The sequence below is a fragment of the Fistularia commersonii genome, chromosome 33, assembly GCF_037954325.1.
Source record: "Fistularia commersonii isolate RoL2024-O1a breed Wild chromosome 33, RoL_Fcom_v1.0, whole genome shotgun sequence".
NCBI lineage: Eukaryota > Metazoa > Chordata > Actinopteri > Syngnathiformes > Fistulariidae > Fistularia > Fistularia commersonii.
The window spans coordinates 6,848,701-6,862,765 of NC_141316.1; the positions used below are offsets into that span (position 1 = coordinate 6,848,701).

At 44.2% G+C, this 14,065-nt stretch overlaps 1 protein-coding gene and 1 non-coding gene across 7 annotated transcripts in view; both read left to right on the forward strand.

The window, feature by feature from the left end:
* rhbdf1b (rhomboid 5 homolog 1b (Drosophila)) overlaps window positions 1–14,065 on the forward strand; it is a 42,293-nt gene that overhangs the window by 15,327 nt on the left and 12,901 nt on the right. For 2 of the 6 annotated variants that reach the window (XM_086140716.1, XM_086140718.1), the window contains exons 2-4: window positions 9,229–9,370; window positions 10,342–10,475; window positions 10,760–10,906. In XM_086140716.1, the coding sequence (XP_085996842.1) occupies window positions 9,257–9,370; window positions 10,342–10,475; window positions 10,760–10,906 (395 nt within the window). In that variant the 5' untranslated portion in view covers window positions 9,229–9,256. Of the gene's footprint in view, window positions 1–9,228; window positions 9,371–10,341; window positions 10,476–10,759; window positions 10,907–12,180; window positions 12,357–12,764; window positions 12,914–14,065 lie in introns of those variants that run through there. The other 4 variants (XM_086140717.1, XM_086140719.1, XM_086140720.1 and 1 more) reach the window with 3 other exon arrangements.
* On the forward strand, window positions 4,018–4,111 carry trnai-uau (transfer RNA isoleucine (anticodon UAU)). Its single transcript has 2 exons — window positions 4,018–4,055; window positions 4,076–4,111. It is a non-coding gene; the product is annotated as a tRNA-Ile (tRNA).

Sequence of the window (14,065 nt, forward strand, 5' to 3'; positions counted from 1 at the left end):
GTGTGGAGGGGGAGTCGATATGAACCTCCGTGGCCCGACAGCAGGCTTGTCATGTGGTGCACAGCACAGGGATTACAGTCTCTAATCTGCCTGCCATGACATCCCAAGAAGAGATAAAAAAAAGGGAAATACTGTGATCATGAAATAACAAATGCTCGAGACAAGATTTGAATGGAGGAGGTGGATCCTGGTACCACAGGACATCCCTTCGTGGAGCTGCATGGAGCGATTGTGAACCCAGACTGACGTGGTGTTTGTCAAAGTGAGGGTTTTTACTGCGGAGGTTTGCACGCAAATTGTTACGAACGTATAACCAAAGGATGTGGTTGGGAAGTTTTGGACTGAATGTTTCAGGTGCGCAGGGCTCTAAGTCCCCGGGGGGCCGTGAGGAGAAAGCACAGGCCTCCAGCAGCTTTGCACATTAAGCAGTGGTGTACTTTTTTTATTTTGCCATCTTTGGAAGAATCTGGAGAATCACAGGGATTCATTTATTTCATTTATGGCATTATTATAGCAATCAGTGCAGGGGTGCAAAGTGCCGCGACACATCAAGATGAAGATAACGTCTCCAAATGCGTTTTGAAGCTTAACGGTTGATCCAAATTTGTACTGTACGATGGTATCTATCTTAAAGTATAGATCTTGTTTTTTTTTCGCAGCGGATCAAGCCTTACCATCGTTAATAAGATTGTGGGGAAAGGAGGATTAGAACCACACCTGGAGGGTGAGATAAAGACAGACATATAAGCCATGTCATCACAAAGGAGCCAACTGGTGTGAAGGGCTTGATGTAACCCAGGTGTTGTTGCACGGGCTGCAAAAAGGCTGCACGGAGCGGCAGGAATAATCAGCAGCTGTCAAAAGCGTTAGAATTTTTTTGTTTTGCATTTGGCAAACATATTTCTACATGTGTGCATGATTGTCAGCTGAACATTAAAAACTTTGACTAAGGCGGATATGATATAAAATAAGTAATATTGATTTGAACGCCGAAAGCGAAGGCTTACAGCGTGGTCAAGACCATTCATGTGTTTGTTTTCCACTCTGCTTCTTGACAAAGCTGGCAGCCTTCTTTGCATGCCTTGTTAGTTTTAATTACTTCCTGAGACATCTGGGATGGCGATTATGATGCTGTTTGACTCAATGAACACTGGGCACTTCAGTGAGTCTAGCCACTTTAGGCACTGGTGTTTGTCATAATTCAGACACAAAATACATTTATTTGTTTTATCATCAGTAATTATAATTTATAATAATATAATATAATAACAGGATAAGCAGCAGATGGCTTGATAATATAATATAATATAATATAATATAATATAATATAATATAATATAATATAATATAATATAATATAATATTTCTAGGAAGCCAAATGATCTCTTACTAATATTAGCAGCAGCAGTATAACCGCGATTGGTGATAGCGGACATTGTTCAATAATATATTCAATATTCATAAAAGAAATAAAAACAGTTGACACTTAATGAGACGCTGCATTAGATCAATCCACGCCCCCGTAAAGCTGTGAAATGAGAGAGCCCAGGGAGAAGATATGTGCAATTTCCCATTCATGGGACTCGTACTAGGAATTATCTGAGCTCTTATACTGAGATGTCTGCCAGTCACTAGTCATTTTTCTGGCGCCACTGGATGACTGATATCGATAAGATCATCACAAACTTTCCAAATGACGGTGTTTCAGGGGCATCCCGTCTCTCCGCGTGCTCGTCTAAGACAGGCCGCAAGTCCCGTGGCTATCCTAATGGACAGTAACAAACATCAGGACGTTGTCATACCGTATGTTGCTGGCGTTTCAGAAAAACTCAGAAGGGTTTTCAACAACAAACACCAAATTCCTAAACACTTCAAACCCCATAATACCTTGAGGCAAAGACTGGTCCACACCAAGGACAAATTGGGGAGATGAAACAACCTCTGAATTTCTGGGCGCAGCCAGGGCGTTGAGGGGATCTGATTTGGTGGCCACAGGATGGAGTCTCTGCTTTTTGCAGATGATGTGACTCTGTTGGCTTCATCGGTCCATGATCTCCAGCTCTCACTGGAGCGGTTCGCAACCGAATGTGAAGCCGCAGGGATGAGGATCAGCATCTCCAAATCAGAAACCATGGTGCTCAACTGGAAACAGGCGGAGTGCCCGCTCCGGGTTGGGGAAGAGGTCCTTCCCCGAATGGAGGAGTTCAAGTATCTCAGGGTCTTGTTCACCAGAGAGGGAAGGATGAAGCGGGACATGCGGACTCTGACTCTGTACCGGTCTGTCATGATGAAGAAGGAGAGGGCAAAGCTCTCAATTTGCCGGTTTATCTGCGTTCCCACCCTTACCTATTATTAAGAGCTGTGGGTAGTGACCGAAAGAACGAGACTGTGGATACAAGGGGCCGAAATGAGTTTTCTCCACGGTATTGCCGGACTCTACCTTTGAGAAGGTCGGTCCTCCGGGAGGAGCTCAGAGTAGATCTGCTGCTCCTCCACATAGAGAGGAGTCAGACGAGGTTGCTCGGGGATCTGGTCGGTATGCCTCGTGGACGCCTCCCGGGGGCGGTATTCCAGGCATGTCCATCTGGGAGGTAGCCACGGGGCAGTAGACCCAGGACATGCTGGCGAGACTATGTCTCTAGGCTGGCATGGGAGTGCCTTGGCATCCCCCCAGAAGAACTGGGCCATGAGGCTGGGGAGGTCTGGGACTCACTGCCCTGGCTGCTGCCTCCATGACCCCACTTCGGATAAGCGGCGGAAGATGGATGAATGGATGGTTGGAAACAACTTCGGCACAAACACATGGCCCAACACAGGAGAACCATCACTTCAGGACAGGACTCCACAGTCCACCTAAGCCTGAAGGACAAGGGCCACTCTTTTGTAGAAAGCAATGTCCATATTCTGGCCAGAGATGACAGATGCTTCGAGAGAGGAGTAAAACAGGCCATTTTGTCAAAAAATGTCTCGAACAGATAAAAAGGCCTTAGACACAACCTTTCGGCCACATAAAACGCCATACTGGGATCCATCCTAAGACAGATTAGCTCACAAAGACCAGAGCTATCTACAACCTCCAAGCCACCTGGAGAAATCCACCACTGGAACCGAGGCTACAACCTGAGCTTCGGTCCATGTGGCCCAACAGGTTTCTCTCCTTTGGTTCACATTCTGAATTTGCTTTTCAAATTTTAATTCAGATAAGTTCCCAGAAGTGGTACCTTCATTTCCACCAAACGACATTCCCATCAACAAAACCCCTCGGCCTAGTTTCTGCAAAAACAACTGCCATTTACTCAATAAGTTACCGCAACTTAGACCGGCTCCCGACCCCGGTGGTTATATTTGGAAAGTCCCAAAAGTCCTTTCGAACTGAAGGAGCCTTTCGGGTGAGACATGAAACGTCTTCAAGGGAAGAAAATCAAATCCAGTCGCTGTGAGAAAAAGATTTCGACAAGAATAGTTTGCCTCTGTTTTGTCGACCCTGACCTACTTCTTATTTTTTCACATGGTTTACATCAAGTTGAAGAACAAAAAAAAAAAAAAATTGCACAGACTTGTCAGTTCACACTCGAAATGTTTAGGAATGGATTTGTCATTTGGAAATGAAATGACTATTGGCTTGCTGGAATTTGGTTTCGCGGTTTTAACACCGCGATTCACCCACTGATGTACATGGGCCGAAAACCCCTTTCACTCTACAAATGTCCTTACTCCCCCGTCGCAAGGCAACCATCATGATTAATGCTTTCGCTTTCATTTCTGCAGCTCGGTTCCTCAATCTTTTCAGGTTTCCTCTGTTTTACGGTGGTGATTTATTCCGGAATGTAAATGTCAGATTTAATTTCAAAACAGGAGCGCAAACAACAGCAGGTAAAGCTTTCACAAGATATCTTCGTGTGTGTGTGCGAGCTTAAAAGGGCAGCGTTGAGTGTGTTCGTCGACACAACCGGCACCCTCTTGTGGCGATTAATTGTTTCGAAATTATTTTAATTGCATCCAGGGGTCCAAAATGTGGCTCCAGTGGCGCAATCGGTCAGCGCGTGGTACTTATAAGACAGTAACTGGCGGAGCAATGCCGAGGTTGTGAGTTCAAGCCTCACCTGGAGCAAATTTTTCTCCTGGAAAAGTTTGATTTGGCCCATGCGGAAGGGTTTAGCTATGAGATTATTCTGTTTTTTTTGTAAATAATCACCTTTGGCTACCTGATCAATGCAGGTGCCCTGACATGATACACAAGTAAGGCAGCATTTACTGCAAAGATTTTATGGTATGACTTAATGTGCAAGTTGTTGTGCAAATGTTGTTGTGCAAATTTTTTGTAGAGCAGAGGCCATTTATTTAACCATTTATACCAGCAACTGGAGGATTTTTATATATCCAGTTACAAACGTTCCAAGACCCTCTGCGAAAAGTGAATTTACGCAAAGTGGAAACATGATCTTTTTATTGGTATTTACAGATATTTTAACCCTCAATGAGCCTCACTGAACCCTTTACCAACCTCCCACAAACTGTTTTCAACCCACCATCGACTGTATTATGCTATACCAGATGTTTGGGTAGATACTGGGCGTTTATTTGGCGTCGTAGAGCCTGGGGTATCACAAAAAAATTAAAATGGACAGTATTCATGCTTACGTGAACTGGAATGGACCAGGATGGCGGGCACAAGTTTAGTTGCTATTTTCCATGAACCAATCAACATGAGGAATGGTAGGAGCGAGAGTTTGCGATGCTGAGTATCTTTGTTTAGCGAAGGAGATCTTGTGTTCTATTTATTTAAAAAAGGAATTTTAGTTTACTTTCATTACAAAAAAAATTTGATATGCAAAAAACGCCAAAGAGCGATAAAGTGCGAGAACCAAATTACAAAAAAAAATCAGAAGTATCAAGGGTGCGAAAGCCAAACCGCGAAGTAGCGAGGGTCCACTGTATTGTTAACACTGTTTATTGTTTATTTTTACTTCTTCTTTTTTCGATACCTTTTCTTACACTCTCCACTTCTGCTGTGTGTGGTTAAAATTTCCCCACTGAGGGACAATTGAATTAATATTCTATTCTATTTTTCCTCTTCTGTTGCTAAATTCAGCCGGAAGGATTTTGTTGTCAGATTATTGGTCCTGAAATGAAACGTCCAGTTGGAACCACTTTGGTGGTTTCAGTGCCGTCAGCTACTTGGGTTGGGGTGGCACAGTTGGAGTGCATGTGGTGTTTCCTGTCCCAGTGGCCAGCTGAGTGTTGCTGAGGGGAGTTCAAGCCCCCTAAACGCTTCAAATAGCATTTAGTATGAATAGAAGTCATTGGAAATAGTGGCTGGCTAAACTCCTGACATTTTGCTTTAATGTCATTTTTTAATCACAGAGGAGAACTATCTTATACTTGCGTAATCATACCTGTAATCTAAATCATCCTTTTTTGAGCCACGGCACATATTTTTCAAAAAAAAAAAAAAAAAAAAAAAAAAGCGCACGACACACCACCAAATAAACGATTTTAATGAAATAGAATGAAACTGTAGTCTTGGGCTATTTCTTTAACGGCCCCAGGGCCGAGCATTTCTCCTCCGGTGATTTTGCAGGCAGGTAGTGTTCTTGTCTCTGCCACGGTTTGTGGCTGTTTGGATTTAGAGATGAGTTCAGCAACTTTGTCACCAGCTTTTGACCAATACTCATACTTGGGCCTTCATTGGGTCAGAATGTTCTTCAGAACCACAGGGTCCTGATTGAGTACTTTTTCTTTTAAAATATTTATCTATTGCATGTCACTGCCGTTGCCTCACTTGAAGCATCACTAAGATTAAGATAATACTTTATTGATCCCCATTGGGGAAATACTTGTAGCGCCACAATAACAATATCAATAAATATGAGTATAAATATAAATAAAATAGACAATTAAGAGGACAAAGACAATAGCTAGGATAGGGACGGATAGCAGAATGACAACAAGCCTAAAAATAAATAGGATGAGAATGGAATGATAGCAACAGGGGTAAAAAAAAAAAAGACTGCTATAGGAGCAGCAGCAGGTAAAAACAGGTTAATTCACTACCTGTTACCATCTAGTGGAAGAGCATTTATTTATTGTGTCTGTCACTGCATGCCTCCCACATAGATAGACGCGCAAAGATGCATTATTTGCACTGAATAAATAATTTTTGGAACAATAATGATGATCCCTCACGGTACACAAATGTGCCGCGGCACAGTGGTTGGGAAACACTGATCTAAATAAACTAAAAGGAAACCAAGACTCTGGAAAAATTTGGTTTGGGGTTAACATCAGACGCACATAATCAAGTATGTTATCCAGAGATTTCCCCTAACCTCGGCTGATCGGTATGTAATGTAAACCGCCTTTTAGCTGGAAACTCAATTTCAACTCTTGATCACCTTTTGCCGAGCAATCACTTTCTCTCTCCCTCTCAGCAAGTTGGAACGTGCCGTTCACGCGCTGCTGTGTAGGCCGATGGCAAATGTAGGAAATCACTGGAAGAATCATGAGATAAGCCTCACAAAAAACATGCATAAAACAAGCAATCCGATTAATCGTACTCGCTTTCCCGTGAGTTGTGGCGGTGCGCCTGTTCGTCTCCGGGAGACGTCCCCCAGCTGCTTTTTTTCTGAAACATATCGGCGGACTTGGCCTCGCTCACAAGGCTGAGTATCAGCTCCGGCTATAACGTGTGATGAAAGAGATTACACTTTGCTTAATGGCTTTACAGCAAGAGAGAGAGAACCTATAATTTCACTCACAGCTAAATGACTCACAGCTGAGACCTGCAGGAATTCCTATTTGGTGGTTGCCCATTACATGGAGCTCGACAGTCTATCGCAGATGTGCTATTATTCACAAACAGACCCGTCCCTCCCACTCCCCGACTATCCCACGAGCGAAGCTCCGATTCTGGCTGGTGTCACTGGAAACTAAACAGCGCAAAGACGTGTTTACGTTAAAAGGCATTTCAGTGAAGTGGCTGAGGGGGGCGGCAGGGGAGGCACATTCTTTCATAACTAGTCATTGTTTTTTTTTTTTGTTTACTTCGATAATCATGCATGCACGTTAGTGCTAAAAAAAAAAAAAAAAAAACAATGTAAATGTAACATCTTTTGCACATTTAATAGTTCAAAATGTGTTGGAAAATAAGAATAACTTTATTTATCCCGAAGGAAATTGTTGTGCAAGAGTTTCAAGTAAAAACATAATAATAAATAATAGTAGGAAATTGTAAAAAACTGTAAAAAAAAAAGGGAGGGGGGGAGAATAAGAAATAAAACTATAAAGTGTCCAAGTCCAGGCTATAAAGTGTTTTAAGGTCTTAAGTAAAAAGATTTGAAGATTTCCTGCGGCTGAAGGAAGATGAATTAAAAAGTCTGATACACATTTTATGTATCCAAACTCCCGCTTATTGGGGAGAAGATGGGGTTGTCAAACCCCATAAACAGATAACTACAGAAATGGAGGCTCTCTCGGTTCACTCCTGTCTCGGTTGTTTGGATCGAGCACTTCCGTGAACTCGTTTTGCAAAAAAAAATCCCCTCGTGGAATGAGAACGGCGTTCATCTGAGCGGTAGGTGGCGACTTCATCCAGCCTGCTCTTCATCTTTCCACGGAGAAAAAACGTCTTGATTTCAAGAGACGACCGTGTGTGTGGAAACACCAACGCACGGATTACGCGTCCTTGAGAGACCCTTTTTGTCTTCAAATCGTTCCCGCCGTGCAATAAATAGAATCGGGAAAATAGTATAATATACAGAGAAACGTGAAGAGAAAGGAAAACATTGGAAATCCAAAAGCACAGATGAAACAGGAAATTAACACTTAATTCGATTTTCATACCAAATTTATTTACCATTATTTCCTTGAGCGCACATGAATATAAGACACAGCGGGTAAAAATAACCAATAAATGTGTGTACATATATAGGCCCCACTTTTCTCTAAGCCACTGGTGTCCACAGTGCAACAGATATTTACCCGTTTTTTTTTTTTTTTTTTGTATCTTAATTGAATAAATACCATTAATATCCGCAAATACAAAATGGAAATGCTTTTTTCTTAACAGTGCCTGTAACAAGGCTGATAAAAAAAAGATTGATAATAAATAAGGAAAATCCATCCATCTTCAATCGCTATCTTGGTCTGCCTTCTGCGCACTAAAACCATTAAAATGGTCTTTTTCAATGTTGGAATTGAACGGCCTCAGAATTTCAACGTAATGTGATGAGGCTAAATGTTTTGATGGCGTGAAGCTTGTTAGCCCCTAAAAAAAAATAATCCATAAATTAGCCGTATCATTGTTGAAGCCGCAGTGTTCGAAAGCATGGGGAAAAAACGGCTTATAGTCCGGAAATTACGATAGTTATTTTTCCCAAATGATCGCTCCTGTCACAACACTTGAACTACTTCTTTTTCAATATTTACAAAAGCGCAGTTGGCCTGTCGCTCTCAGACCTCAGATATCTTTTTAGCAATTTCAGTTTTGAAAACAACTTCTCGCAGCTTACGACTACAAACTGTGACCTGTGCAAAACGCACAGCGTTGAAAATATCCCACGTAAATATCTTGTTTAATATCCCCAAAAAAACACAGATGCACCTGTTCTAGAGCTGTTCACTGACCCTAGAGGGTAAAAGAAATAATCTAGATGCACAAAAAGCTAGACAGTAAGGGCATACCAAGGAGTACAGTTGAAGGAATAACAGGCAAAAAAAATTGAGCCTCCAAAAATTGATTTATCAGTGCTTACATTTTAAAAATTACGATCCGGTTCTTTTCTGTGATTGAGCACAACAGCAAGGTTGTGAGTTTGAATCTGACACGTGTAGATATCAGTGTAGCTTCGTCAATGTGGCTGCAGCTAAACAAGAGGCCCGCACATCTCCGCGCCTGGATCACTCCCTCGTTCTCCCAGGTGAAATTCATCGATTTGATGAGGTTTGTGACATTTTAACAGCTGCATAGGATTTATTATTACAGCCTCTTCTGTGTGTATTTGCGCAACAACCAATGGAGGTTTGTTATGTAGTTGATAAAATAGGATTGCAGAAAATGACAATGAAAAGAACGACGACGTGAAAACCTCTGATTGCTTGGTGGTGTAGCAAGGAGGAAAATTGTTTTTTGTTTTTTTTTTGGAAAATCAGATTGCTTTTGTGTCACCGACACATTTGCGAGGTGCCATCAAAACATGTCATTGTGTGTGTGTGTGTGTGTATTGTCAGCTGGCAGGCGCGGAGGGAGCTGGACAGAATGGACGAGCAGGGCAGGAGGAGCAGCAGCCTGCAGAGGAAGAAGCCTCCGTGGCTCAAAGTGGACATACCCACCATCCAGCTGACACCCGACGACACGGCCGCACACATCCAGGTAACACCACCGTCACGGGGACCAAGAGAAAGATTTTATTTAAACGATTAAATTACATTTCTGGAGCTTTCCCTACTCCTCTCACCAGGATTGTAACTTTTAATCAGGCCTTGCATCAAAACCGTCAGCTTACTACCACGTTGATTATAAGTTTATTTAACAGCAATGAGTAATTTTAACTACCGTCAGTTCAGGACTATTAAGCGTAATATAAGCCACACCGGCTCTAAATATGCAAATAAATATATTTGTACATACATAGGCCGCACTTTGTAGCATGAGGTATACACATTGTAACATTAGTTATTTACACAGAAACTTTTTATTTTAACTTTCAATTAAAAACATAGTGGTAACATCCACAAATACTGCTGGAAATTCTTTTTTGCGAACAGTACCTGTAACATGGCTGATGAAAAAGATCAATAATAAATAACACAAGGAAAAGTCCATCCATCCATTTTCTATCCCCGCTTTGTCCGTCTCCAGCTGATGGCTATCTTAGTCTTCCTCCTGCGCACTAAAACCATTTAAGTGGTCTCAGAATTTCACGGTAATTTCATTGGTACGATGTCCATAGATTAGTTGTATCATTGTTTAAGCCACAGAGTTCAAAGCGTGTGGGGAAAATAAACAGTAGTGGCTTATAGTCCAAAAATTACGGTATTTTTTTTTTAAACCATTTTTTACACCCTGATCACCTTGAACATGACACAGGATTAAAAACCAACCCATTATCCTACACAATGAAGATTGCCTGTCTTGATATTTATCCAGTTTTGTTTTAATCTCTCAGCCCTAGTGTATTGCAAGGTGTCCATTAAGCTGTCTCCATAGCAACAGAGCACACTCCAACCACTAATGAAAAGTAATAGAGTGAGAAGCTTGGTTTCTTTAGTATGAGCCTTTTGTTAACAGCCCACATCACGAATGTGTGTGTGTGTGCGCGTGTGTGTGCTTGCACGTTGCAGCCAGTGAAACGACTCCGCAGCGTCAGCATGCCAGCAGAAAACCCTCAAACAGGTATTTCTGCCTTGGACCCTTCCAGCAACTACCTCCGGCCTCCCTCCGAGAGACTGCCCTCCTTTACCCAGTCCATCAAAAGGTTGGACACACACACACACACACACACACACACACACACACACACGAGAAGAGATTGCCGTTTTCCCCTCATGCTGCCCTTCTTCAGCTGCTAACTTGCTGACACTTTCTTTACCTCCTCATTGGTTGTCCTGCGCTGATGAGCTAAACTAATAACTGTTTTTCTCAGGCAAATGACTCTTGCTTTCTTTCTCCTTCCCTGTCTTCCAATCACGCCTCGCCGCCGGCCTGCCTTTCCCCCCCCCCGCCGCCTTCTTTCTCCCGCCACCGCCGTCTTGAATGAAGCGAAAAACGGGTGCGCTTTGAGCGGGTCAACACGGTGCCCCCGAAGGGCCAGAGGAGCCCCAGGAGGCTGTCGACCGTCCGGAGGCGGTCCTGCATCCCCAAAATTCTGACCCGACGGCGGTCGTCCATCCCCAAACAGATCATCAGGTACAGGAAAAATGTGGGGGGAAAAAAAAATAAAAATTGCAGAGACCTACTGTTGCTCCATCTGGTTTTAGCTTAATTTTAAGCCTGGGCATAAATATCCATGTGAAATTCTTGATTTTTATTTTTTGAAAAAAACAGGTCAGATGTAAAAAGCCTTCTTATTGTTTAAAAAAACAAAAATATGATGAGATCATCCAGATGTGACTTCTTCAAGTCACTGAATGAATGAGTTGGGGGAAAAAAAAATGCATGTTTTCATTTCATGGCGATGACAAACGCGAGGACGCTAACAACAGACATGACAAAGCTCACGTTTAACAGGGAGGAAACAATCGCGGGAGAGGAAGGAAGTCGCGGTGCAGACGGACACGTCTGCCCTTGTTTTCACCAGATTGAGTGAAATTCCTTAAGATAGCGCCTTCGCTGGAACGGAGGTCACATTAACCTTTTATTCATCTCAGACTTCCAGCGGATGTTTGCCGGATGAAAGTTCCTCCGGTTTTCCAAGATCACAAGAACAGGATGCACGCGGGGTCGGACCGACCTTGACCTTTGACCCTCAGAGTGTAACTCACTTATCCAAGTCAGAAGGCGTTCTGTCAGCCTGGTCACAGGCATCTCCTCCCCCCTGCAGGCGTAAAAATCAGAGGGAATTTAAACCCCCCCCCCCTCCCCATCTGCTCACCAAAGTCTGTGAAAACTATGACACACACACACACACACACAAGCGCTCATCTAAATGATAAACAGGACGGCCAGGTTCAAACAAAATTTCCCGAGCAGCATAATGCGGGACGCGTCAAAGCAGCGTCTCCTCCGGCCTTAAACTGAAGAACAGGGAGCCGAGACTAAACCCCGGAGCGTCTCTCTCCTCAAAGGCTCGCGTTAAAGTCTTTACGCTATCTTACCCCGCTTACGTGTGTGACGAAGTTTGTGCTTTTGATGCGTTTGCAGGGAAAAAAAAAGTTGACACATGAGTCAGTTTACCTAAGTTTCCCCTTTTGGGAGAACTAGCCGTGCTGGGAGGACACCTCTGGTGTTTGTCGACCTGAGAGCTGAATGGAATGCTCTCTGTGTGTCGTCTCCTTCATTCGCCCTGACAGGGATAATAAGTCACACCCAGGTTCACACGCTCATTTCAACGTTTTCCGCCTACACGCATAGCGGTGTATGCTCTGAGCCAGTGTGTGTGTGTGTGTGCCGGTGTCTTGTCCAGGCAAGACCCGCTCCCCAGCTCCTCCTCCGCTCACATGTTGCGATGTCCCGTATTTCCCTTCTCCCTCGTTGTAATCTACCATTTCCCGCGACATGAAGTCCTGGTATGTCAGAGAGAGAGCCGCTGTTTACGTGGAGACGCACACGGACTCGCCGACGTCCACGGCCGGGGTTTATGGAAGGGAAGCGTGTTTGGTTTGATGAGGAACAGTGCCGCTGTCTTCTCCTCTGAGAGGTCAGAACCTTTTATTCCTAAACTTTGGAGCGAGGCGCGGGGGCTGGGGGTTGAACCCGGAGGGTCTGCCGGCTCAACGCGCTCTCCCACATGCAACCAGATGGAAGATTTTATTGTATGCAGGTGACAGAAGGTCCAAAAAAAAACGTGCAAGCCCCCTCCAGCTCCCGGCTCACCAGATTGAGTCTAAAAGACCGCGGTCATCTGCGGAGACGCACATCTGACAGGAGAGATCAGCGGCAGATTTTCCTCTAACCGCCGATCACCCGCGGAGCCTCTGGCGTTCATCTCGGCGAGGCGTTGATGTAACGCTCCGTCTGGACGTGTGATCATCCTCCCTTTGCATAACAGCGAAGGTGCCGCCGGCCTGGATGTCGTGAAAATCCCCCCTGCCCCCGAAATGAACGTGGATCGGTTTACATTCGGCCGACGGGGGTTTAAGTCGGGTCAGGGGTTAAGCCGGGACGGCGCGTTAATGCTACTGGGTATGGAAGCAGCGAAGCTCCCGTCCACCCGCCCCCTTCAGGTATGAGCCCCACCTTGACATCTGTGGACAGGTGAGTGGGCTGCAGAGTTTTTTTTTTGTTATTTTTTTTCCCTCAAAAACACTTGTCATTAGTTCGCACCTAGCAAGAACAGAATAACATCAAGCTCAGCTGGTGTATAATTTCAACAGAATTCTATCAAGGATCACAAAAACGATTTTCAGAAACCTGTTTTCAATGCGCAGATGTTACGAGCGGCTTCTGTTCCGCTGTCAGAATCGCATTTTCGATGGGAAGCATTGTTATTAACATTTTATCACCGGATTCCTCGAAAAAAGGGATTCGCTTTGATTTTCGGCATGTCGTACCCGACGTGCATCGACAGGCGGCAGGCGACTTGTCAGTATTCCCGTCAACGCCGATGGTTTGAACCATCGTTGGCATCTGTTTTGGCACGGGCTCTCTTTTTTGATTAATTGTTCCAACCTTATTAAATAATTGCAGCGTGCGTATATAATTATAGTACGGTTGAAAACCGTCTGCTTCCTGCGTGCCTGCCCTCCCCGGAGGACACGAAAGATAAGGCTGTTTGGGCGGTTGTCAAGCGAATATTTCTTTCGTCGGGATTCGCATGGGTGAAACCGATCCATGCACATTGGCACGCAAATTTCCCACTTCCGTGTTTCCTGTAATGCGGTATTGTTAATTTGTGCATTTTGTCATCAGCCATTCAACCATTAATATATGCTATCTCTCTTTTTTTTTTTTTACACGCAAGTTTACTGCAAATAGTGAAATGTTTTGGTTTCAGCAGCAGCCACTTGCCTTAAAAGGCCTCCCAGCTGGCGTGTAAAGATGACGGCGGCCGAGTGTTTATTAGCCAACGTGCTGTTTTCCAAACAGTTTGCCCCCGCGCTGGCTCTCCGGATGGGTCAGCGCGCCGCCTGGATCTCAGGCACTCAACAGACACGTTTCACAACGCCACCAAATTCAGGTCAACCGATTCTAACATCTGCCCCGGCGCTCCAGATGTGCGGCGGAGGTTGCGCAAGAAAACGGGGGCTCTTTAAGCTGCCTTCGTATTGTGGCTCGTACCAATTCGCTGAGAGGGGAAAATGAGGAAGATAGAAAAAGCAGGGCACTCGAGGTTGCAAAATGTATTCGGCTTCTGTTTAATCAACTTATCTTCTTCCGCTTAGGAGATACTTAGTATCCTGAGTAATG